The 25,708-nt window shown below is 45.1% G+C and overlaps 1 protein-coding gene and 2 pseudogenes across 1 annotated transcript; 1 reads left to right on the top strand and 2 right to left on the bottom strand.

The window, feature by feature from the left end:
- Nucleotides 1–14,041: 14,041 nt before the first annotated feature.
- Nucleotides 14,042–14,468, bottom strand: LOC136527386 (uncharacterized; annotated as a pseudogene).
- Nucleotides 14,469–22,156: 7,688 nt separating this feature from the next.
- On the top strand, nucleotides 22,157–22,597 carry LOC136526028 (BTB/POZ and MATH domain-containing protein 1-like). The gene has a single exon (XM_066518821.1). It carries the CDS (start codon nucleotides 22,157–22,159, stop codon nucleotides 22,595–22,597), a length of 441 nt encoding a protein of 146 aa, XP_066374918.1.
- A 41-nt stretch (nucleotides 22,598–22,638) lies between these two features.
- On the bottom strand, nucleotides 22,639–23,844 carry LOC136526027 (putative disease resistance RPP13-like protein 1; annotated as a pseudogene).
- Nucleotides 23,845–25,708: the final 1,864 nt, after the last annotated feature.

The following is a 25,708-nucleotide window of genomic DNA, read 5'->3' as shown; positions in this document are numbered from 1 at the left end:
CATTTCTAGAAATGAGTCCATATCAAAAAGGTTTTGATACTTGTTCACAAATTGGTTTGAAATCATTTCTCTTTGTGAAAGGTAAAGCTTTCGCAAACAAATTTGGTTTTCCCAAAACCTTTTTAAAGTGACTCTTTTGAAACTAGAACAGATCAAGATTTTAAATAACAAAATCTTTTTGTAAGCATTTTATTTGATAAATCGTTCGCAATTCATTTTGGAAACAAAATGATTTTTGAAAAGAATTCAGACTCTCTTTTGAATAGGGAAAGACCTGCTGAAAGGATTTATAATTGTCCTAGTCATATTTGAATACCTATGAATCAAGTTAATGCCCGCCCAAATTTTAAGTGATTAATTATCCTGGTGAAGCTCCTACAATCGCGAGAGTGAGTTCCCTTCTCAAACTCATCTTCTACCGTAGGTAACAACTAAGCATAGCATTAGCGCATTCCCAACCCAATTGTTGATATAAAAGGCTTCTAGTTGTCTAGTGTGTGAGTCCAAGGCGGTGAGGCAATTTTTAGTTGAGTTATAAAACAATGTTTGGATGCAATGCACGACTCATAATGAGACAAGTAATTCGTATTCAAAATGGGCTTATAGTAGTGGGGTGCCTGCCTATTAGATGAGCAAAGTTCCCATAGCTTGGAACACCACTTGACGTCTCTCCGATGTCGTGTACCTATATGTATGCACATGTATAAGATATCTATGTATGCATGACATTATATGAGACATGCAAGTGAGAGATGAGAGTGCAACATGAGAGGGGCTTGTGTGGTTCAACTCTTAGGTGAGTGCAAGGTGCAACAAATAAAAATGATGCTCATGCTGGGTGAGTACAATGCATAAAGTAAATGGTACGAGATGATATGCATTGTTGTTACTTGGTTAGGGTTCAATCATATATGCTATGTGTAGGTGGCATAGGATATATGTGCTATTGACCTGGGTTGATGGATGATCCGTCGGAAGGTACGGACAGTCCGTGGGTATTAGTATTTAGTGAAATTTGTGGTGGACTGACATCACGGACCCTCCATCAGGGGTGACGAACACTCCGTAGAGGCTGGACAGAGACTTGCTAACTTCGGGTTACAACTTTATAATTCAACGGACGCTCCAGTAGGATTTCCGGTCACTCTGGTAGTAACTGGGTACGCTCAGGTTTGCTTGGGAAGTGACCTTTGTAAATTGGCGGGCCCTCCGCCGGTGCGACGGACACTCCGTCAGCTGGCTAACAGTGCATTGTTCTATCAACTTGAAATCCGAAACTCAACCTAGAGTGTTTGAATGTGTATGAGATCGCGTTGGTGTGTTACCAAGATGCGTAGGAGTATATCTAGGCAATGGCTTGCGCTCCAAGTGCAATGAGTAAGAAATTCCAACTGTTGAGTGAACATGTGAGGCAAAATAGACATGACATGTGCACAAATGAAATGAGATGATGCACAAAACATGTTTCATAAATCACACATGCTCAAAGGAAGAAAGCAAAACAAGTTTCATAATTTTTGGAGACAGAGAGAATGAGGTATGCACTTTATAAACTAAAATGCAATATTTTAAGTGCAAAAATCAAAATGCAATTCTAGTGTAAAATTCATGCTTAGATGATAGAGAATAATCTAAGCAACACAATAAAACTGGTTTCACAATTTTTGGAATTCAAATGCAACTTCTATGAATTTTACAAGTTGGGGCTGTGCTGCTATAAATTGACGGACAGTCCATGGTGCATCATGGACAGTCTGCTGGGACGAATGTGTGCGTGCAGGGCATTCAGCTGGGATGAACAATGGCGCCGCGGACAGTCCGCCAAGAACCGCGGACAGTCTGGTAAACGACAAACAGCTCAGGTGCAAAAATATCGGAGATGGTTCCTGGGGCATCCGGACTCCAAATCAAGTGTGGTTTGTTCCTATGGCTTTCTAGTGAGGTAGGGAAGCTTGAATGCTTACTAATTCAGCCGTTTGGTATACTTTGTATCGGGTATGTTTGTATAACTCAACGCATAAGATCCTAAAGAGGAGGTGTGGGTGGCACTCTCCTGAGGGCCTCGTAATTGTGGCGGCGACCCTCACAGTCTGCTTCTGTATTACGTATAAAAAATGTTCCGTGGGTACAGTCAAACAACTTTGTAGTTTTAACAATTGACTTAGGTAACTGGATTTATCATGTTAAAATTTGTACATCCGATTTCTTATAAAGTCGCACACTAGGGACCGTGTCCATATTTAAAGATTGGGAAAGGAAAATGGATGAATGACTAGGATTAAATAAGGTGTGAAGAATGGATGGCTAAGATACAATATCACCCTTTGGAGGGTGGGATATGATTTCCCTATCCCATTTGCCAAACATTGCCACGAATAGAGCTAGTAGGATAAAGCAGGGTTACATAAAGGCACCAGTAAGGCCTCATTCGTTTTTTTCTGGATTGGCCCATTCTGGGTGGATTGTTGTGGCCCGTTTCCAATCCGGATGGAAACTAGAATGTGCGTTCATTTTGGGCCGGCCTGGAACCAAAACTGCCTTCTCTTTTCCCTGTCTCCATAGCCCGGAACAGAACCGGACCTCCTACCCTACCAATTGGTGCCGGCTCCTGTCTCCATGACGCAGGCACGCGAGCATACGACGATGCAGCACAGGCGATGGCGGGAAGCTCGGGGCGACCACGGGGCGGCGCGAGGCGACGGCGACCCTATATCCTCCCCCTTCCTCGTCCTTCTCGCCGGTGATTCCCTCGCTCTCCCCTTCGCCCTCGTCCTCTCTCCCTCCTCTAGGGTTCTTGGATCTTGTCTCTAGTTCTAGTTGAGAGTCCTGGTAGTAGGATGGTGGTGATGAGAGTCCTGGTAGTTCAGAGTCCTCTAGGGTTCTTGACTTATATCTGCTTTAATTTCCAAGACCTCTCAGTCAGAAATCTCACTCCTCGATTGTATAGGAGGTGAAAAGATTTGCTAACTAATGAGCAGCACATCTGGTCATGTTCATTGTTAATCCTTGTCGGCCTTATTAGCACATAGTGTGGCTTTAAATTTCTTGGAAATAGATGGCCATGTGCATTCTAGCAACTGAGACTGAGAGCTTGGTTTTTTATTTCGTACGCTGCTCACTATTCTGCGTCTAGCAATGCATAACTGGGAGCTTTGTAGTGCTTAATGATTTAACTGTTAAAGTGCCAAGTGTACAATTTTCCCATCTGTCTTTGAGAATCATTAGCTGAAAATGCAGATAGCCGGTTAGTACCAAGCTTTCAGTTTATACTTGTGGTAAGCATGAAGATTCAGTTTTTGTTTGTGGCATACAGTTTAATTTTACTTGTGTCATTGTCATACCCCAAAATTTGGGTTGTGCATAGAAAACACTAAATAAATTAAAATGATTTCAATGTTGATATAAAATTTACCAAGTTTAGTTGGAGTTAGCGCAAATTTAGTTATAGGAAAAATATCAATTTTCAAAGTTTTTGACGGACGTTTGGATGATGTGATGTTTGCTTATTGCTTGATTTGGTGTTATGAATGAGTAAAATTATAAAAAATGTGTTTAGTAAGTCATTTATCTGTCTCTGGTTCGTCTCTGTCTTTTCCAATAATCAAACTCTTCCTTTCTCGATCCTAATCTTTTCATTCGGAGTTTCTCAAGATCCTCTTCTGGTGCTCAAAATTTTTCTTTTGAGTTTAACCATCATCAATGTATCTTCTTCAGTTTTTCCAAGAATTTTTCTAGATTTTCTAGAGCTTTTTCTCACTTTTCTTCGAGCATAATCTAATTTTTAGATGCTCCAAAATATCTTTTCAATAGCTCCAAGTGTTTGATTTGAGTTCTTCATCCTTCAATCTGTCTCCAGGATTTTTTTCCAGGGATTTTTCTAAGATGCGGAGAAATTTTCGTGATATAAATGGTAATTCTAGACTTTCTAGAATTATGTTTATTTCATGAATTAATTAATTTTGAAATTAGAAAAATCCAAGCACAATTTTCCTTCGACCCTCAAAGCCCATGTGCAATAATTCTTATTATAAATCTCTTAGGTCATTTATTTACTAATGAGCTTTAATGTTTATTTAGGCCCATTAGTGTAAGTGGATGGTGCAACGTTAATTAGTACCATATCACTAGTTGACGTGGAGGTGGGGAGTTTTTCTCCTTATATATGTACCAACCCCTTGGCAAAGCACACCAAAATTACCATAATAGGAACCCCTAGTTTGGAAAACTCCTCAAAATTAGATTTTTCTCCTCTCCGTGTCGCTGCCGGCCAATCCCGATGACTAACTCCGGCAAGCCACCCGTTCTGCAGCTCTAAGGTTTACCCGGCCCGCCTCCGTCATCCTCGTGCCGTCCGTCTCCAGCCAGGTCATGCAAAAGCCGCGTCTCGATCTCTACTAGCACCAGGACGCCTCTATCTGCGGAAGCAAGCTACCAGATCTTCGATGCACCCTTTGCCGATGCTCGATCTTCATTGCCATTGCCATGAAGCTGCAAGGCACCGAGCATCCTAGGAAGGTAAATGTCCTACGTACCTAACCTGAATTGCTCTCTCTAACTTGGCATGTTCTATCTCCTAGACATCACGTGCCTTTGATTAAGCTTTTCCCAACAGAAAAAACTAGCTGCATCTATGCCTGACCGAGCTGCTGAGCTGCTGGCCTGCTCCCAAAACTCCAGAACCTTGGCTGCCATGATTTTTTTTATTTTTAACACTTTTTAAACTAATTTTAAATCTAACACTATTTGTTTTTTATTTTCAAAATTAATACTTTTGGCCGCGCCTATTGCCATGGCGCGGCGAAACGCCTGTGCCGTGCCATGCATGGTGACGCGGCGGGAGGATGACGTGGCGAAGATCGGGGGTGCTGAGCGGTGATGTGACAGGGTCTGCCGCGCCACCGACCTTGGCGCGGCAGTGACGCGCCCTGACCGGTGGCGCGGCAAAGCCGGCTAAAAGGCCCGCGGCCCAGTCCTACCTGCCTGCCGTGCCCACCGCGTCCACGCCCCTGCCCGCCGCGCCTGCCCGCCGCCTCGCCTGCCCACCACTTGGAGAAGACTATTTTTAACTTTTATTAAATTGTTACCAAAATATTTTGAATAATGAAGATGAAATTAGAAAAGACTATTTCAAAAAAAAAATGTAGGCGTGAGAGATTTGGTAAGTCTAATCTAGTCCAATGAATTTAGTTTGACAAGTTTTAGTAGCAATTAAAATTATAGCTTGTCAAATTTTTAACATGATAAATTTTGGAAGCGCACCCATTGTACCCTCTCTGTCTCCCATTCTTTCCGTCTCTCCCCGAAGAGGAACGGCCGAATGGGAACAAGGTCATCTTCCTCTTCGTAAAAATCACTGTAAGGTCTCCTTGTCCCTTGGTGTATCCTAGGGGTGACTGCTAGCAATTTCTTCTCTAGGTAGTGTTTGGTTTGGATGGGACAAGGTCGACGCTGCTCGAACAAGCGTGGACGCATGAGGAAGAAGAGGAGCGCAGCGAAGAACCAGACCAGTGTCAGCGCCGCGTACACCCGCCTGCCCACCGCGTCGCGCCCTCCTGCCACTCCCAAGTGCTGTCGGTGCCCGGCCCTCCGTTGCCACCTCCCTCCCTCCCTTCCCTTCCATTCCCCGACCGCCTCCCTCCCTCCTCGGCCTGCTATCGGTGCTGTAAACAACTACAAGTGCTGCCGCGACGCATTGAAACGAATATGAAGCAAATAAATGGAGTCCGTGCACAAGTTGACAAGTTGCCACATAACATTGTCATTGGTTCATGAGTCTGCAAGTTTCGGATGACAATATTTGTTCGATATAAGTTCGACATAACTAACTAAGTCCAAGGAGTGTAAGGATCCCTCGAACGCCTCTGTCTCTTCGGATTTGTAGGCAACACATTAGGAGTGTAGCCAACGTCGGTGTGGTCACGTTGCCGGTGCGTACGGCTGATACCCTACAAGTATATGATATGCATGATTGCTTATAATCTTTATTATCGTTAGTTCGTGGAGCCTACGTATTAAAAGAGACTACCTTTGTTACTACCTGTGAGGCTCCTTGGGTACCAAGCAGGGCACCACCTAGCTGAGACATGCCGATCTCATCCTATGGCCAATCGTCCCACTAGTGGTGTTGTCTGCGGAAGCCCGGGGGGTCGTCGTCGTCGTCATCGTAGTCCTCGTCGTCCTCATTTGCAGGGTCTTTCCCAGCGCTATGATGTGGTGGTGTACACACTGCAGAAGTGGCACCTGTCACCGGCTAAGAAGAGCCAGCTGGTGTCCTTAAAGAGCCAGAAGATGTGCCACCTGACCGCGTTGGGACTGCCGGTTCCACCCAAGGAGTGTCCATGCAGCTCAGCTTCTAAGCTAGCTTCCTGTAGCTCCACTTCACCTTCTGCATAAATAGACGTTAAAGTTAGTGCATTTCCCAAATGCATATACACTAAAGAAATATTTTCGGAATGGAAAAGTTTATGTTTACCTCCACAAAAGCCTCGAGAATGCCTGGCCCCTACCCTCTAGACTCGTGAAGCCAAAACGCTGCTTCATTGGACATCCTTGACAATTGTGTCGACTGGGTACAGAAACACAGTTGGACAGTTTTAGTACACATACTTAATACCAAATGGATAACAAATTGTACCATTCGAGTATCTTACTACGTATCTTTGAAGCGGGACTCTCTGTAGCTGTGTCGTCCCTAGCGGCAACGTCATACACATCTTTGATCACATCTTCCTCGTCGTCTTCATCAATCGCCTCCTCAGCGTATGGGGGCTTGATATGTGTTCTCGTAGACCGTGAAGCCACCGCAGGTACTCTTTCGAAGGTGTGCTGGTCATGTGGGGGGACCCGCATTGACCAGCTACCAGTCCCTATTCTGCCACAACTGGATGTACGCGTTGTGTGTCACGCATCAATCCTTGGTCTTGTACCTCTTCCTGCGGTCATACTTGCAACAAAATGATTGTTAGTTGTACCATACACACCTCTAAATTGTAGCTTTGTTATTAATCGATAACGCACTCATGCAATTCTTGGTTGGTGGAGTAAAGCGGTGGTGGGTAACCTATCATTCTTCCAAACTACCTGCAAACCCTGATGGGCAAGTGAATCTCAACCACATGGAAGAAAATAAGAGGGACGTTGCAGCGATACTCGTCTGACTCATCCCTAGTGATAGGACTCAGATAGTAATCGAGCTCTAGAGCATCCCAAGGACACCAATGCACCTGAACATTTCATAATTGAGTTACGTTGTGATATAGTGTACATCGAACAAGACACATATATGATAGTAAAGAGAGTGTAACCTGGTGCTATGTCAGGATGTCGAGACCGTCCGTGTACTCCCTGTACTTGTGCCTCGCATTCCCTCTAACTAACTCTGCTTGCGTCCAGATATACAGAGCTATAGGGAGTGTATCCTTCCTGTTCCATTGCTGCATTGAACACAATAATGAATTAGCCATTAATATTTTCATCATATGTAACTGCCTCGAAGAATATAGGGGGTGATTGGTTGCTCAATGGTCAGCGAGCCGGGATGGAGTGGCTGTCTAGGCTCTTTCCAGTCATCATAAGACTATGCACTTTGTTGTGTTTGGTTGTCTTTGTTGTTGGTCCAGTACGAAATGAGATCGTATTTGGTTGCACGCATGCATCAAAGTTTTTAGTGTCTGACACATGGGCCCCTGCACCATGCGTGTATGAAGCCATCCTGGCTCACAAGGGAAGGTGAAATTGAGAAGACGTAGGCATGCGGGATGGAGGGGGGCAGATGAATGTAATGAAGCAGGCAAAAACGTGCGAGGAGGGGAACCAAACATGACCATAGTGCACCACTTGGTGCCGGATGGGGCTCCAGACGGTGAGAGCCAGGCAACCAATCACCCCCATAGTGCACCGAAGTACTTACCGGTAAACCAGTAGCAAGGGCCCTCCCAATGGGCCATTGTTCACAACACCAAACCTGGAGTAGGTAGGAGCAACCCCCAAGGTTCGCATACCCTGAGGTGCGACGGCAGGAAATGCATAGCTATCGATACGTCCATGCTAGGACTACACTTCCCCAGCTATATGCCACTATGTTCTCCCATGGCTAGCGTAGTATGTCAAGAAAGATCCAGCTAATGGTATTGCCCGAGGCGTCTGAGAAGAGGAAAGCACCAAAGAAGTGCCAGAGCCACACTCTAGTGAATCTATGGATCTGAACCTCATCAGCCTATGGGTCCAAGTAATCAAAGCGCTCTGTGATCCACGACGATGAAACACCGGAACTTTTCCTAAAATTCACCAAAGAAAATGAGACCCAATGGCTGTAGGAAAGCAATACAAGTATTAAGTAGGCTTGAATTGCTCACTTTTTTTTCTTGGAAACCTCGTCATCCGGTGGAAGAAAGCTAGTGAACTAAGCCACCAGCTCCCTCCAGTGATCGTTGTCAACTACACCTGTCACTAGAAGTCCCCCCAATCGAAGGCCAAAGATAGCCTTCACGTCCTACATGGTCAAGGTCATCTCGCCACAAGGTAGGTGGAACGTGTGGGTCTCAGGCCCCCACCTGTTATAAGAATAGAACGACTGTTAGTTGCCTCAAATTTGTTATAAGAATGTTTATGTACAATGAAGGCACTCGCACCTATCTACAGCTGCAGTAAGTAGTGTTGGGTCAAGGGGCAAAAGACCGTAGTTGACAACACAGACAAGCTCGAGGAAGCCGGCACGCCGTATGTACGGCGCGTAACGCTCGTCCCACTGGTGCGCCCTAGTGTGCGTGCAGGGCCTCAAAGGAGGCAAGGCCACCTCTGCGTCGGTGTCACTCAAGATGTGTGCTCGGTGCGGCTCGTCGTACTCCACCTCAAGAAGGGGGTACAATGGGTGCTGCGTGGGAGGGGCCATCCTATTGTAAATTGATAAACAAAGGGTTAGAGTATTCAAATTAACAATATTCAAATTAACATTATGTAGCATTGCAAAATTTGAACTACTTGTTATGCAATAGGAATACAATATGAAAACACATGTATATATTCAAAGTAACATTAACAGACATATTAAACAACTTCACTAGGAAAATAAGCAACTTCTATGTATTTAAACGGACACAAAGGTCATTGAAGCTAGGAGGTTCATCAAACCATTCCAAATCGCCGTATCACGTACTACTAAGTACCGACCCCTGAAAACTAGTATCTATACTGACAACCTTTACTACTATAAACTAACTAAATAATAAATACCTAATCAATCCCTAAACCCAAAGGCCTAACTAACAGTAACCTAAACCCTAACTACCTAACCAAACATTAACTATACTACAACACACAACCTAAACCCTAAAAACTACCTACCTAAATAAACAAATTCACTAACCTAACTATACTAAATCACTAACCCTAACTATCCTAAATCACTAACCCTAACTAAAATAACATTCATAATAACAAGAAATCAAGAGAGAGAGCTACCTTGATATGAGCCGAAGGAGAGGAGACGACGCTAGCAAGCGAGGTGGCGGCGGCTGGCGCAGACAAGGAGGCGCTAGGCTGGAAGGCAGCGGCGGCGCTGGGCTAGCAGGCGGCAGCGCTTACAGGCGATGGTGCTGGTAGGGGCCGGGCAAACGGGGGCGTAGGCAGGGGCTGGGCGGGCGGGGGCGCAGGCGAGGCGACGCTGGGCGGGCGGGTGCGCAGGCGGTAGCGAAGTTTGAGGGCAAGGGCGGTCTCAGTGGGGCATCGCGCGGGCTTTTAATTGGGCCTTGCCACGCCACCAGCGATGGCGTATCACAGCCGCGCCAAGATGGGTGGCGCGACAGACCCTGCCACGATGACGCCACGTCATCCTCCTGTCGCACCACCATGCATGGCGCGGCACAGGCGTTTCGCCACGTCGTGGCAATAGGCACCGCCAAAAATGTTAGTTTTAGAGAGAAAAAACAAACAGTGTTAGATTTAAAATTAGTTTACAAAAAGTGTTAAAAATAAAAAAAATTTGCTGCCATCAACTTCCTGGTGTCGAGAGCTTTCTGATACTTAAGACAAATCTACAAAGGTTGTCAATCGTTACACGCTAAGGTTTCTGCTGTTTCATCATCTTAAAGGCCATGTTCGCTTCTCTTATAATCCGTCTTTTTCAGTTTGTTTTTTCAGTCAAAATAGTGTTTTTCTCTCCCAACAAATCAGCCGAAACAGTGTTTTGGTTTATTTTTTCAGCGAAGCGAACGGGGCCAAATTCTTTCAAGTTACGTTGAGGTCATAGTGACATAATTTATGTGTTATTGGCGTTGATCGTGTGGTATGTTTGTAAATTTTATAAATAACATATTTAATTTAATCAATATTTGCATGCAATTGGCTTTCGAATTAAAAGCAATACAAGTTTAAATGTCCGCCTTTTATATGTCAAATGTTAACTTGATTAATTACAACATTAATATGTTTTTAATTTGTAATCTGCTTAGTCTAAACATGTTTCAAACATAAAACTAGTTTAGATGCTCACTTGTTTACCTTCTTTTTATAAAAGAAATATATTTTCTTATAGATGATTATCTAAACATTTATAAATAATATATGACTAGATTAAACTCGGTATTTTAATTAAAAATATAATTTGACTATGTTAATATCCTTCACATGATTTTGTTCAATTAAAAATAAAACATGTGGATAGTCTTTTCTTTTATCTTTTATTTATAATATAAAACTCTGGTACTTGTTTGTTTTTAATCGTAGACCTGTTTTTGATGTTTTGTGATCTCGGACCGTACCTACGAGCCCTTTCCTTTAGTACGTTGTTTTATCTTGTGTGGTGTACTGTTCTTAGATACTTTTATTTGTTGCTTATATGTTTGCTTATGCGTGGTGCTTGCTATGAGTCGAACGAGAACTGCTTGTGAGCGCTGAAGATTAGAAGGTGATGACCAGAAGCAAAGTATGAGGAAGTATGAGCAAGTGTTAAGGCAAATATAGCATGGCATCATCCTTATTGTCCTATTCACTATTAATCATTCAAATCATACTACATATGTCTACCTTGTTTACCACTAAGGATTTCCTAGCTTTGTACTTGTGCCTTGTCACCTATGGGTTTATGCATTGGGTAGTATAATGCTAGCGCTCAATTAAAGACCATGATCTTATAACTTGACTAATAGAATATGCAATAAACACTAAAAGATGCTTTTTAGCAACAAGGAACAAGGGGGCTAGAGCATAGTTTTTGTGATGCTCTAGATTCCTCTCCTAAGGACTTATCTGTAAGTGGTCCACCAGGGCTTACAGTACAACCATGAGTGTTACATGGCTCTGACTTTAATCAAGTATGAGAATCTTTTCTAGCTTGTTAGTGGTTACCTTTATGGTACAAGAGGGGTGTGTTCTAGGTTGGGTGTAGTGCGGCCTCTATTCTTAAGTGTATAGCCTGCACGGAATCTGCCTTAGGAAAAGGGAGCTCTATATTTGCATGCCATAGAAACCTAGCGGCCCTAACTTGATAGACGAGCTTTTGAAAGGCTTTATAGTGAACCCTGCCGACCTTCCTTGGTAGTGGGTCAAGAGGCTGATCACCTCGAGCGAAAGGGTAAATCATGGCTCATGGTGAAAGTGTACAACCTCTGCAGAGTGTAAAACTGATATATCTACCGTGCTGATGGTCACGAGCGGTCTTAGAACATTTATGGAATAGATAATCATTAATGGTTAATTGTTTATGCTATTCATTACTATTCATGTTTACCTGATCATGTGTTTATGTGGGCTTGTGATAAACTTGTTGCTACTCAATCGCTTAAAACTGTGACTCATTAAAAGCTAATTGCAGTAAACCAGTGTCAAACTTTTGAGCCTCATAAACCCCATGTTATATTTGTTGAGTACGACATGTGCTCACCCTTGGTATTTCTCCACACCCCAATACTATAGAAAAGATGCTCAGAAGATTGATGAAGACAATGAAGGAGTTCCTAGGATATTGAAGTGCTTGGCATACGTTACCCCAGTCAGTCGTTCCTGTGGAGAATGGAGCTTAAAGATTAGTTACCGTTCTACGATACTCTGATGTAAGTGTTAATATAGCTATGTATACTTTATTTAATAACATTGTTTCTGATATTTTCTATTATGTTGTTATATGTGTGAACTTCCTGGGCACACATATGGCGAGCTTGGTTTTCTTTGGAAAACTGGACTTGACAGTCATAGGCCTTATCTGTCTCAACATATTTGCAAATTTGCATTAGTAGAGCTAGTCACTTCTAAGTACCTTAAGATGCATCTATTAATAGGCCTTGGCTGCCATCCTTAATAACAAGGCTATGGCTTTTATTTTCTTCTATTCATATATAGAATCTAATGCCTTATTAACTGCTCCCTCCGTCCAATAATAATTGTACTTCTGGAGTATAAATTTTTTTCCAAAATAAGTGCACCTCTACATATAAAACAAACTAACTTCACTTATCTTTTTCTACTTTCTCTTTTTTTCAAGGTGTAATGATTATATCTTTATAGGGGCATATTTGTAATTTCTCACTAACCTTGATCTCTTTACCTACACTCTAGAAGTACACTTATTTTGGGACGGAGGGAGTATGCATCGTATACTTCTCAGTACTGATCTAGTCACTTCTAAGTAAATAGATTATTTGGTTCAGTAAACCAACTGAAGAGTTCAGTTTTTGGCTCTTTGGTTCAGTTTTTCATGCTCATTAACACTTGCATGTGCAATGTTCATGTTTCAGGTTTTGGAGAACTTAAGGATACTGAGGTAGTACAAGGATAAATTTGCTTGGTTCGTTTGCCCAGAACGTTTATCAAGTTGTTGCGTAGAACCCTTTCATTTTATACCTATTTAATCTAAGATTTGTGCCGAATATGATCTTATGGAAACAAGAGATTACTACTAGATGCAACAAGTAGAAGACTCCTTTCAAAGCTTCAGTACCTTGATTTTTGTTTATTAGGTGGTCAGTGGTATGGACCATATAGATTCTTCAATAGACTGTATATGGGGAGAGTTCTGAAGGGTGCACGTTCTTCCATGTGACTTATAGCTGACTCTCCATGTTTTAGAAGCTTATCTTATGCCATGGGCATCAATATACCCTGGTTAAATGAGACTTACAACTTATTATTTATGTTCAACAGCCTTCATGTTTGTTTTGGATCTGGATATTCTGTTGGGTTTGCTTTGCATGGTAATTTGAATTTTTTTTAGACATCTATGTTATTCTCATGTAAATTTTCAGTGCTATGTAATCTTGCAACCGTGAGCTCGTGAGGTTTTGTTTCCTATTTTCATGTGAAGTAGCGAACTTGTCCTGTGACAGCAGGTGCACTAGCAGCTGCAAGTAGCAGTTTTTTTCCTATTTTCCTTCTACGTACGGCCCTGTTCACTTGAGCTTATCAGCCAGAATTAGACCTAATTTTTTAGTCATAGAACAATATTTTTCTGTCACAGCAAATCAACCCGACAAATCAGCTGCAGCAGCAATAAGTCATGCCGAACAGGGTATAGTAATCAGACCAGGAATGGTTCGGTTCCTGTGAACCTGTCCAGCCGAACATAACTTTGAATCAGACCAGGAATAAATCAGGACAAGTTTTGAATCAGATCAGGAATGAGTGGAGGAAGCGGATCCACTTCATCCTGGCCAGGAACAGTTCAAGAGCAGGAACCGTAACCGAACGAGGCCTAAGTAAAGCCCCTTTGGCACGGCTCATCCAAAACGGCTTTACCGGTGAAGCCAAAGCCGGTGAAGCCAGAAAAACTGGTTTTTTCCGGCTTCTAGTTCATTTTAACCCCGGCTTACAAAACGGCTTCACGCTACAGTACCTCGATTTGCGTAAAATAGATGAAGCCGAAGCCGGCATAAGCCGTGCCAAAGAGGCCCTAAGTTTATGTACAGTTTTTTACAAATGGGAAAGAATAGAAAGGGAAACAATATCAGCAGTGCCGAAGCCTAAAGCTAATTGTTTACACCAGCAAATTCACCTGCTGCATGCCTGCATCGCTACAACGGAGAGAGCTGTGCCTGGGAGGGCGTCCCTCTAACTAGTCCCCCACGTCCTCGCCCTCCAGGTGATGATGCGTCCAGTCAACAACACCCTTGGCCACGTCCGTCAGGTACAGGACCGCCAGCACCACAAGCACCGGGAGCACCACGGACGCCTTCATCGTCACCCACTCGAGGTCCACCAGGCCCAGCACCTCCAGGCACTCGGAGTGGAACAGAGTATGGCTGAAGTCCTTGGGCAACGAAAACGCCGCCGGAGCCGGAGCCGGAGCTGTCGCGGCAGGCTTAGCCACTCTCAGGCTTTTCCGACGACGGCGACGACGTGCCCTCTCCTGCTGCCTCCGTGGTGGCATCATCTCGCCTCCCGGCGGCGTGTGCTGTGGAGAGGAGTCTCCTGCGGTGGCCCGGACCCGGTGGCGGGATGCTGTGAAGGTGGTGAGTGGTGCGAGTAGTTGCGAGGATCATGGAGAGAGATCTGTCTGTATCTGGGGCGGCTGATGTGCACGCCTGAATATTGTAATTGTAATGCACCTCGAAGACTGCAGGGAACTAATGCGCATTGTATATTGGAGATATGAGGCCACGCCGCCTAGGCGGCCACCCAAAGTGTTCACATAATGTTTTATTTAGTTGGTGCATTAAATAGAAATTCTACAGCCTTGATGAAATACCTCATAACCGGCATCCAGTCATGCATTCAACCACGGCCATGGATAGATGACGCAAGTGGACACATTCAATGAAGCACAAAAATCGGACAAGCATGCATGCACTTGCTGAGTGCGATCATTCATGTCACTCATTGGTAGTAAATTAGAAGTAGGCGGACACATTCAATGCATATGTCCATTGAATACAAGATTTTGGTCCTACTGCGACTGATTTGTAGGGCTGATTTCTTACGAGAGAAAACACTATTTCTATAGCTGAAAAGTAGGGTTGATTCTAGCTGATAATCTCAAGTGAACAGGGCCTTTACCATCAACAGACGAAAAACAAGTGGGCACTTCTTACCACAGATAAAAACAAGTGGGCATTTCTTACCACGAATGAAAAACAAACAAGTGGGCACTTCGAGGACCATCCATCTGGTGCCAATGGACATTTGTACTTCCATATTCATAAATGAGGTTGTTGCACCTAACAATAGTGGGTACACTCACTACTCCTTTAGCTTCGCATGCTATATAAACGTATGACATCTCTTGCTCCATCGCACACACTCCTCCCAACATTTGCATATGTCCTCAGCGTAGTTCATATCTGAGGAATCCGCACTCCTCCCAACATTTCTCAACATTTGCATATGTCCTAGGTGTAGTTCATACCAGAGGAAGCCATAGGAACACCTGCATAAGTCCAGTAAATTTTATCAAGCACAGCTAACGGCCTAAGAACATGTTGCATGCCAAGAACCACAGGATAGATCTGTGTTGTAGTCTCGCACGATGACTTAATTAGCATGTGATTATGGTTGTAACGATATGTAAGTAACACATGACTTTGATCCTGACAAGTGCCATCTCCAAACGTGTGTGTTGGTGTGACTGCTAGTATCCATTTACCATGTTTGCTTTTTATTCTGCTGACTTTGGGATCGGATGGCTATGGCTCTGATCTGGAGAGCCTAAACTGACGAGGCAACTCCACCTCAAGACAAACAAGATTCACGGCTGCAACCACGTTGGATAATTGTAGTTCACATAACATCATTTTGTCTAATGTTCAGTACATGTTCACCACATTATTATTATACTTGAGTTTAAAATGGTTCCTTGTAATTGTACAATGTTAGCGCATAATACAGCATCAGAGGCACTAGGAACATGATGTTAGCTACAGGCGAATGGGCCTTGGCAAAACTGCCCTTAACCCAATTGTGCATGTCTCAGGGTTCAAACTTACGGCGAAATTTCAGCCAGAATTCACAAAATATGGTGTTTTTGAGGTGACCAAAATTATAGATTTTGGTTTAAAAATACCGTGTTCACATGTTAAATAGGATTTGTGTCAACAAAAATACCGTGTTCACAAGTCAGTATCTAGGCTAGAGGAAAGTTTCCACCTCCACCATTTAGAAAGTGAAAGGATCAAACCTCATATCATCCCCCTACCCCCATGAAATCTAAGGACTATAAAATCAATTTATTAAATTAAATTTCGTCGTAACTTCGGCCATGACCAACACTAAAAAATTGAAACCATGACATACAAATATTGAATAAGCAACTGCATAATAACAACAATTAACAAGTACCTACACATATGAGAGATGTAAAAAATAATTAGGGAAAAGAATCGGAAAAGCACTGACGAGGGGTGGCGAGCGCTGATGAGGGCGATGAGCGCGGGCTTCATCTTGAAGCCTCCGTGCGCACCCGCCATCGATCGTTGACTCCGTGCGTCACGCCGCGGCCAATCCTCGCCTCCGTGCGCAGCCATAGCAGCCAGCTCTCGCCGCCATGCGGAACCACCGCCGCCGGTCGTCGCGACCTCGCCTTCGAGGTAGGTAGGTAGGGAACCAACACGCCGCCGCGCTGATGTGCTGCCGTTCCGTTGCAGACAAGGCACCTGGGGCCTACGAGCGGCCGGCGGAGGCTGGGGGCCTGGGCACTGCTTGCGCTGGGCGAGTGGGCGTCAGCACCTAGGTGGACGGCGGAAGGTGGGCCGACTCCGCCGGGGCGCCGGGCTTGAGCGGCGCTAGGGTTCCCGGCGCACGGGCCGTAGCGGCGCTTCGGCGTACAGCTGTGTCGGGGACGTGAGCTTGAGGATGGGATTACGGGCGCTAATCTTCCTAGTCCCAGGTATTGATTTTATTATTAAGTGGGCTTTTCTTTAGTGGGCCTTATTTATTCTTCCAGCTTACAAACTTCGCTCAGAATGCTATTCGACTTGAGCAAACTATACGAGAAAAGAAGTAGTACGGGCCCTGCGGCTAGGGTGTGTCCATGTCCAAGAATATTTTTCCCTTTCTAAGTGTATGCTTTAAGTATTTCATCTCTTTCAGACGTATGTTACAAATGTTTTATTTGACTGTTTCAAAAGTAAATCGAGATGTTATACAACGTCGATGGCTGATGGACAGCGGCCAGCCGCAAGCTACCTATCGCTGCTGCTGGGGCATAGTCATGGGTCAACCCATGTGGATTTCCCCGTGCGGGGCACCAGGGTGAGCATGGGGACGTGGGTCCTGCGACGGACACAGGGCACTGGCACTGGGCGGGATGCAGATGCGGGGCGTTGGGCGGGATGCGAACATGGGTTTCCCTGTGCTGGGCCGGATACAGGACACAGGTGTGGAAACCGTGTCCGGACGTGACATCGTATGCGGATGTCGGACGCTAGGCCTTCCGTTAAAGAAAAAAAGAGTTGGCCAGAAGCAAACTACTCACAAGAAAACTGCATACTTATCAGTGTCCAAACTCCAAAGAACTCAAAGATGGTCACGCTGCTAGGTAGAAAATCATCACTTAGTTGGAAGAAGGCCTGAGACTGTGGCAGCTGGTACTGGTAGCAATCAGACCCTAGTTATTTGGACCGGACCGGACCGGCGGTCAGGACCGGTAAAAGACCGAACCAGAGACTATACCGGTTCGGTTCACTTAAAAGACCATTCATGCAATCAGACCGCTAAAAACCGGTTGAACCGGCCGGTTTTTTAAAGAATCGGTGAACCGGCCGGTTGCATGTCAAACCGTCCGGCTCTGGATTGGTGGCGTGTGTGCTCCCTTGCGTCGCCTCCTGATGCCCGCCTGTGCAGCTGCCACTGGGCCCGCATGAGTGCTGCTGCCGCTGTGTGCGCTTGGAGCCTGTACAGTGCGCATACCTTGCCTCTGCATGTGCTGTTGACTTTTGTGTTGCTAACGTCAGCTTATGTGTGTTGCCTTTTGAATTTCAAATTTTCATAACTTTTTTATATGATCTCTAAATTAAACAAATGATATATCCATTTTGACTATCTCAACGAGCTCTTTACAATGGTAAACTCTATTTTAGCATTTGAGATTGTTTTATAGTAATGAATATTTGAATTACTATTAGATCTTTTTTGTACTAATTAATAAGTGTTCCATATACTATGTTTCTATGGGTATATTTTGGCATATCCTATAAAAAAAACTCTATAATACCAAAAAATTTGTGGACTTGTGGCTAGATTTGTTGGAAGTTGGTTATATAATTGTGTTTTTATCATCTTATCGGTATATATGTGACCAACTATATATTGCTAATTATATGTTGTATATCATTATGTTGTACCGGTTCAAAGTATTTGTGGGCGGTCCAATTCATCCGGTCCAAAACAATTGAACCGGCGGTTCAACCGGTTCCTAACGGTTGGACCAGTGAACCAGTGAACCGACAGCCTCACCGGTTTGATGTCCGGTCCGGTCCTAATAACTGTGAATCAGACAAGAAATCACGAAGGCAATTAAAAGAAAAGAAAAGCTCAAAACAGCATCTCACCAAGCAAGCAGCAAAGCCGAGCAATGACAAAGAAAGCGGCGGCAATGTTTGTGGCGCCGGCCGGAGCAGAGAGCGACTAGATGCCGCCCGGAGCAGAGCTGCCTTTGGGTTGGCCTGATCGGCTGATCCGAGTTGACTGACATGCCGCTGGTGTGGCCGGCTAGAAGCGGCAGTGCGCCTTGCAGTTGGCGTCGCAGTCGTAGAAGCAGGGTCCGTCGCAGTGCATCGGGCACAGCAGCCGCATGCCACTGCACCGCGCGGGCGCCGTGCACCGCGCGTACTCCCCAACGCGGTACAGGGTCGAGCTGTAGCTCGGCCGGTGCCGACGCGCCATCCTTCCGCCGCGCGATGCCGTCGTCCCACGGCCGTCGTGTCCGTGCTGCTCTGCCCTTGTCCCACCGCCGCCCGCCGCTGCCGCCACGACTACCACCACCACCACCACCTCTCCCTCCTCCGCCACCACCACCTCCACCGCCGCCGCCGCCATCAGTGCCCCAGCCCCATCCCCACCCATAGCTCCACGAGGTGCCCCGCTGCTGCCCCATCCTCCTCCACCGCCACCGCCTCCATCCTTCCGGCCGGTGACGCTGCTGGCATTGTAGCTGCCTTTGTGGTTTGCCGCATCTACGCTCTGCACCTGAGCCACGGGCCCTGCTGCTTCGGGCAAGGCTCCACCTGCAGGCATGGGCACCGCCACCAACACAATGAACGCCAAGAAAAGCACACCCGCGCAGCCCATGGCAGGCACGCGCCGAGTACGCATCCCCTGTGAAATGAGCATGCCTATGCTGCCTCTGCGAAGCAAACCAACAAGCTGCTCGAGAGGAATGGATACACTGAGCTAGCTAGCTACCGTTTATATAGTATATATATGGCATTATGGCTACATGACAAAGTGGCATGGCCATATCCATGGTCCATGGAGTGGTGGCTAAATGATGCCGACAGTTAAGCATGGCACTACTACAAGAAAACGAGGTGGTCGAGAGAGAGAAGGGCCAGAGGGGCCAGTTGACAAAGACAGGAGATGACTTCATGTGCACTTCTTCTTCCACAACACCACCAAGGCCAACACATGCAGCTATCATGCTACAGCATATGTGAAGTGCGACGGCTCACCAGGAGAATGCGTGCTCGCTCTAAAGTCTCTATAGCTATATTCTAGTAGTACCACACATATGTGACCTACACATTGATCTCTGTCTTACTGCTGGGCCTGATAAATACGCCCATGCCGGCTTTTGTTCGTTATGGTGGCCAGCCAATCATATCATATCTTCTCCTCTTATAGTCTTCCTATACTACTATCAGTCATTCAGTCCCCACAGATCCACTAATTAAGGTGGGCACAGGGCACACACTACTGGAATCTCTCTTTTTTCTGTGTGTGCGAAAACCCACAGAAAAATTCGAATACCGTCAGAAAATAACCCACAGAAATAGAATGACAGAAAAATCGACTTTTTCTGTGGGTTCACCGTCAGAAATAATTTTTCTGTGGGTCTCACACGCACAGAAAAATTGTGTTCACCCAGATTAAAACTAATTTTTCTGTGTGTTAGTCCACACAGAAAAAAAGAAATAAACGCACAGAAAAACACATGTTTTTTTTCTGTCGGTCTAGTGAACTCACAGAAAAATTCATTTCGCCCAGATTAAAAATAATATTTCTGTGTAGCTAGCCTCATAGAAAAATACATACAGTAATGAAGTCTACAAGCACGGCTCATAACTAATGACTATCATCATATTTCATCATACATGAATAGTATCATTTAGCCATGCATCAACATGTTACATTCAGCAATCTCGATACATATAATCAGCATGAAAGTTGTTACATATCATTGTTGTTCATAACAATGCACTCAATGTTTCAATGTCATTATACAGTTACAAAACACAATGTTATTGAAACCATATTAACAAAGCACGGCTACTGATCAACATATCTACAATCTGTTCTCAAACTAAGAAATTTCCAAAGCCTCCTACAAAAGACCATTTTTCATTAATTAGAGTAATCTTTTGAATAGGAAAAAATATTTAGAGGTGAAGAGAAAACTAATTTCTAATAGACATTGAACTGAATTAACCATAACTCAAGATAGTGTTTAGACACTAGTCCACAAATTTCAGTAAGTTTATGAACTAGTTAATTTCAGTAAGATCTTATAGCTTAGATGATACTAGCTAATATTTGGTTTCATCAACAAAACTGAAAGACCTAATATTTTTCTCCACTAACTCTAATTAGAAAATCAGAGGCACATCATTTTGGAGATGAAATAAGAAATATGCCTATTGTCAACATCAAGAATAAATAAAAATAATTATAAAAAAACTAGTTCAAATGAGAATACCTAAAGACAGCCAGCCATCAGTATATTTGTCAGTCAAATTGTACGGATCATTGCAAACTAAGACTAAGTGAGAATACCTGAAGACAGCAGCAAAGCACTAGGAACAACCAGACATGAGAATGATGACACCCTGCAAATATGAGCACATAACACCATCAGCATCCGGAAAATTACAACTAACAGCAGTAGCAGTCGGGTAACAGACAGAGAGCTAGAATTACCAGGACGACGAGGGCAAAGGTGAGCACGGGAGGCGAGCGTGACTTGGGGAGGCTTTGCTTGGAATGCTGGAGATGGAATTGGAAGACCAAATGCCAAGTCTAATGCAGGATCTAGTTGGGGTGAGAAAGATAAGATGGAATGCTGTGCCTGCTGAGAACTCACAAGGTACTGCTCAATGGAAAGAGACAGCTGATTCTAGTAACAAGGACTGGAAAGCAGATGGATGGGGTGCCAAATCTGGTAACATGAGCAGCCAAAGAAAGTATTACCTAAGTTTCACCGGAGCAAAAGAATAAGAGCAAAAGAACTCGAGAAATGGCTCAGATTTACCCATTATCAGCATGACAACTGCAACTTAATTTCACCTAGAGCTTAATTTAATTCTCTCTCTCTAATGGGAATTGAACTGGCCACAGAATTGGTTGCTTGTACTGGTACAAGCCATCCTAGTTAAGCAGCAAACAGAACAAAATAGAGAGAATTATTTATTTGGCATCGAAACAAATCAGTGTTTCGTATTTGGCACTCAAAAATTTAAACTTTCTTATCTGGCATCAAGTTGAAATTTCCTTTCGTAAATGGCACTGCCATCCATTTAGGACCGTAACGGTGTCAAGTGGCTGATAAAAAGACATAAATACCCTTATTTTACAGCAGAAATCCACGGCGCCAAATAGGGAAGTTCAAGTATTTTAGTATGGACGATATTGACGGAGCTCTTGCGCAGCCCCGTGCCATCGCCCTGGCGACCCGACGCATAGACCCCGTAGCAACGTCCCCGCATCGCCGCCCTACCGACTGAAGGAGGCAGGACGATGGCGTGTCGCTGCCCCCACGGGAGCGCCTAGCTCGCTTTGCCGCAACCTCGCTAGTGCCGCGCGCTGGTCATCGCGGTCTCCGCGTGCCGCTCGCCGCTGTCCGTGCGAGGTCTGCCGGCACCACAGCGCCTCACCATGCACCGGCGCCGCTGTCGTGGCCCCACACGCGAGCTCCCAGCTCGCTGCCGACGTTACTTTCCAAGTTGCCGGCGAGTCATTCAGCGCTCACAGGTTTCTGCTTGCGGCCCGGTCGCGAGTCTTCAAAGCAGAGCTGTGGGGCGCCATGAAGGAGAGCACAGCCACAGAGGACTGCATCCGGATTGATGACATGTTACCTCAGGTGTTCAAGGCCCTGCTCCATTTCATCTACACTGACTCGCTGCCACAGATGGAGGAACAAGAGGAGGCCGCGATGGCCCAGCATCTGCTGGAAGCGACGGACAGGTATGACATGCAGAGGCTCAAGCTAATTTGTGAGGAGAAGCTATACAGGCACCTAGACGTCGGCACGGCCGCAACCACGTTGGTGTTGGCTGAACAGCACTCCTGCCGTGGTCTCAAGCAGGCTTGCATTGAGTTTCTCAAATCTCCTGATGCACTGGAAGCAGTCATGGAAACTGATGGCTTTGAGCATCTGACTAAAAGCTGCCCTGTTCTTGTGAAGGAGTTGATGTCCGAGCTTTACCTGTTCAAGCAATGCAAGAGAAGGAAATTGAAGACATGAGCCTAAGATTTCATCATTTGGTAATGACGATTGGGACTATCCTAGAAGAAATTAGTGGTTAAGCCCTCTGGAAACAATGAACAAAACGCAAAGCTACGCTTCAGCGGCATGAACAGGTGGTCGTAGCTCACCTTCAGCACCGGCAGTACCAGATTCTTCACCTCATTGTCAGCCCACAAGTCGTTATTCAGGACTTCATCCCAGTGCTTCCAGCTGGTTGAAGCACCCAGGGCACTACCAACTGCCTCTGCCGCCAATGGCAAGCCCTGACATTTCTTCGCGATCTTCTCACCGATCTCTACAAGTTCTTGGTCGACGTTGGCATCACTATTCGGCAGTGCCCGTCGCTGACATACACGCCATCAGTCTTTAGCTGACAAGCATTTGAGATGATACACCTTGGTGCTCACCATCCTGGTAACCTTGTTGCTCCTCGTCGTCACGGCAACCGCGCTCCCCGGAGCGCAGCGGCTCAGCGGGGCCGTCAGGCTGTTCCAGTGGCTGGGATTGTCATCCCACACGTCGTCGAGAACGATCAAGCACCTCATCCCCGCAAGGTGCTCGACTATGAGCTCATGAAGCATGCTCAGCTCACCGCACTCCGGGCGCGATCTGGTGACCGCCTCGACGATCTTGCGGGTCACGCTGACGACGTCAAACTCATAGGATACCCAAATCCAGTGTGTCAGTTCGAAGCACGACTTCATAGCCTCCATGCCACAGACGTGCTGCATCAGAGCTTTCTTGCCGACGCCGGCCATCCCGACGATGGGCACGACAGCGTAGGTCCTCCCGTCGTCCGGCTCCCCGCGTACCAACACGACGACCCTCTCGATGTCGCGCTGCCGCCCGTGGAGACGCTCGGGACGGGGAAGCGTGCTGCTTGGCACAAGCGGGCTCGCCGCCGGCCGGGGCGCGTCGTCGTCGGGCCGCAGCCAGAGCTTCTTCCTGTCCGACGCGATCTCCTCGTACCTCGCCCAGATGCCGTCGATCTTGCGGCGGAGCCGCCTCGCGATGTCCTCGTACCACGCCCCCCCCCCCCCCGCCCCACGAGATGGGGCCAACGTCGGCCGGTGAGCCCGCCCCACCGCCGCGTCCCCTGCCAGAAGCTCGGCCCGCCCCGCTTCCACGACCCTGCTGGACCCGCTCGTCGATCTGCCATCATGGGGAGACCTCGGCTGAGGGACCGGCGCCTCTAGCTGAAGGAAGGGCGCCGGTGGCCGACGGCTCCTCCGCCCCGTCCTCATCTCCTTCGGCTTCGGTTTTGTTTTTTTTTCACAGGAAGAGAAGACTGACGGGGAAGAAGGGACCGAGCAGGTGTGTGCGACCAAATTAAGAGGGCTATTTTGGTACTTATTAAAAAAACTGACATGGTCAACAAAGTCAACAAACGGTTGGATGGCCAAAATGGACGAAAGTGCCATATCCGGAAGAAATTTTCAAGTTGATGCTAGATAAGAAAGTTCAAAATTTCTAGTGCCAAATACGAAAGAGTGATTTGTTTCGGTGCCAAATACAGAATTCTCCCAACAAAATATCCCAAGTACTAGCTCATAAGGTGCTAAAGTGCAGAAGTTCTCTAATGGAAACTTGATTCATCACAGCCACTCAAGAGTAGTACAAAACAAAAAAAGTCACAAGGCATAGTTAGGAAAGGGAAGAGCAGCGCGGCACGAGACTGTCAAAATATCCCAAGTTACTTTCCCCACTCGCTTATCTGTTCGATGATTAAAGGACTGCATCAATCAGTGAAGCCTAACAGTTGTGCATACTTAACAAGAAATGTACACTACAAACAGTTTTCGAAGCCAGATTAGTATGGAACTTGAAATAAGCATACTCCTGAAACTCTAAAGCATATCTATAGTGTTGTGCAAACCACTAAAATGGTCCTAAAGACATGTGTAAACAATGAATTAAGATTCATGTGCAGCTCTAAAGACATGTGTAAACAATATGATGGGATAATTGCCAATTTTGACAGTGATCTTAGCCTTCAATACGAATTTGACACTAAAAAACTTCAAACTACATGGAGTCGATATCTTACCATTGGAGCACACAACAAGCCTATATCCAGAATGTGATCAACCGGATTGGAAATGAGTGTAATCAGATCTATAATAAGGATATTGCACTATAATCAGGTTAAAGGAACTAGACAAAACTGTAATAAGGAAAGAACTATATGACAATGACCAAACTGTAATTAGATAGATATTGCACTATAATTAGGTCAAAGGAAAGAACCATTGGAGCACATCAATTAAATCAGATAGATATTGCACTATAATCAGGTTAAAGGAACTAGACAAAACTGTAATAAGGAAAGAACTATGTGACAATGACCAAACTGTAATCAGATAGATATTGCACTATAATCAGGTTAAAGGAAAGAACCATTGGAGCACATCAATTAAATCAGATAGATATTGCATTATAATCAGGTTAAAGGAACTAGACAAAACTGTAATAAGGAAAGAACTATATGACAATGACCAAACTAAGACTAAGTGTCAGGCTTCATAGGCATAGGATTGCAATGAAGTGTACAAAATTATAGGCACAATACATTATCTTTTACACTTTCAGGAGTAGAGGACCTAAGTACATTACCTTCCATTTGGCCGTTGGCAATCCTATGTATTGGGTGCAGAAGCATGACTACTGAACAACGGCCTAGCTTTGCAGGTAAAAAAATCCTAGAGAAGCTAGGTGGCTATTATAGAAGCATGACTGAAATACGGCCTAGCTTTGAAAGTTGTCATAAAACATAGTTTTGCAATTCAGTTAACCAAATCAACTTGGATTATAATTCCTGGCCGATAAAAACATGCTTTAAAATGTTGGTATTTGGTAAAAAAAATGTATTAGTCAAATACTGAAAATAGGATAGTACAAATTTTTCAACATGTATTGCTCTGGTAAAAAAATCAGTACTAGTTATATTAACAAAATTCAATCCACATCCTACAGCATACACATGGGATTAGATCAGATTTGTTCTGAATATACATAACCAAATAGCTTAAATTAGGGTTCATTCTCAAATTTGCACAAAAGGGAAGAGAAGGAACATGCATACCTGGCTTGTGTTGTGGGTGCTTGTCA

The sequence above is a fragment of the Miscanthus floridulus genome, chromosome 19, assembly GCF_019320115.1.
Source record: "Miscanthus floridulus cultivar M001 chromosome 19, ASM1932011v1, whole genome shotgun sequence".
NCBI classification, from domain to species: Eukaryota; Viridiplantae; Streptophyta; class Magnoliopsida; order Poales; family Poaceae; genus Miscanthus; species Miscanthus floridulus.
The sequence above is the reverse complement of the archived record's forward strand: the minus strand, read 5'-3'. Positions and strand labels throughout refer to the sequence as shown.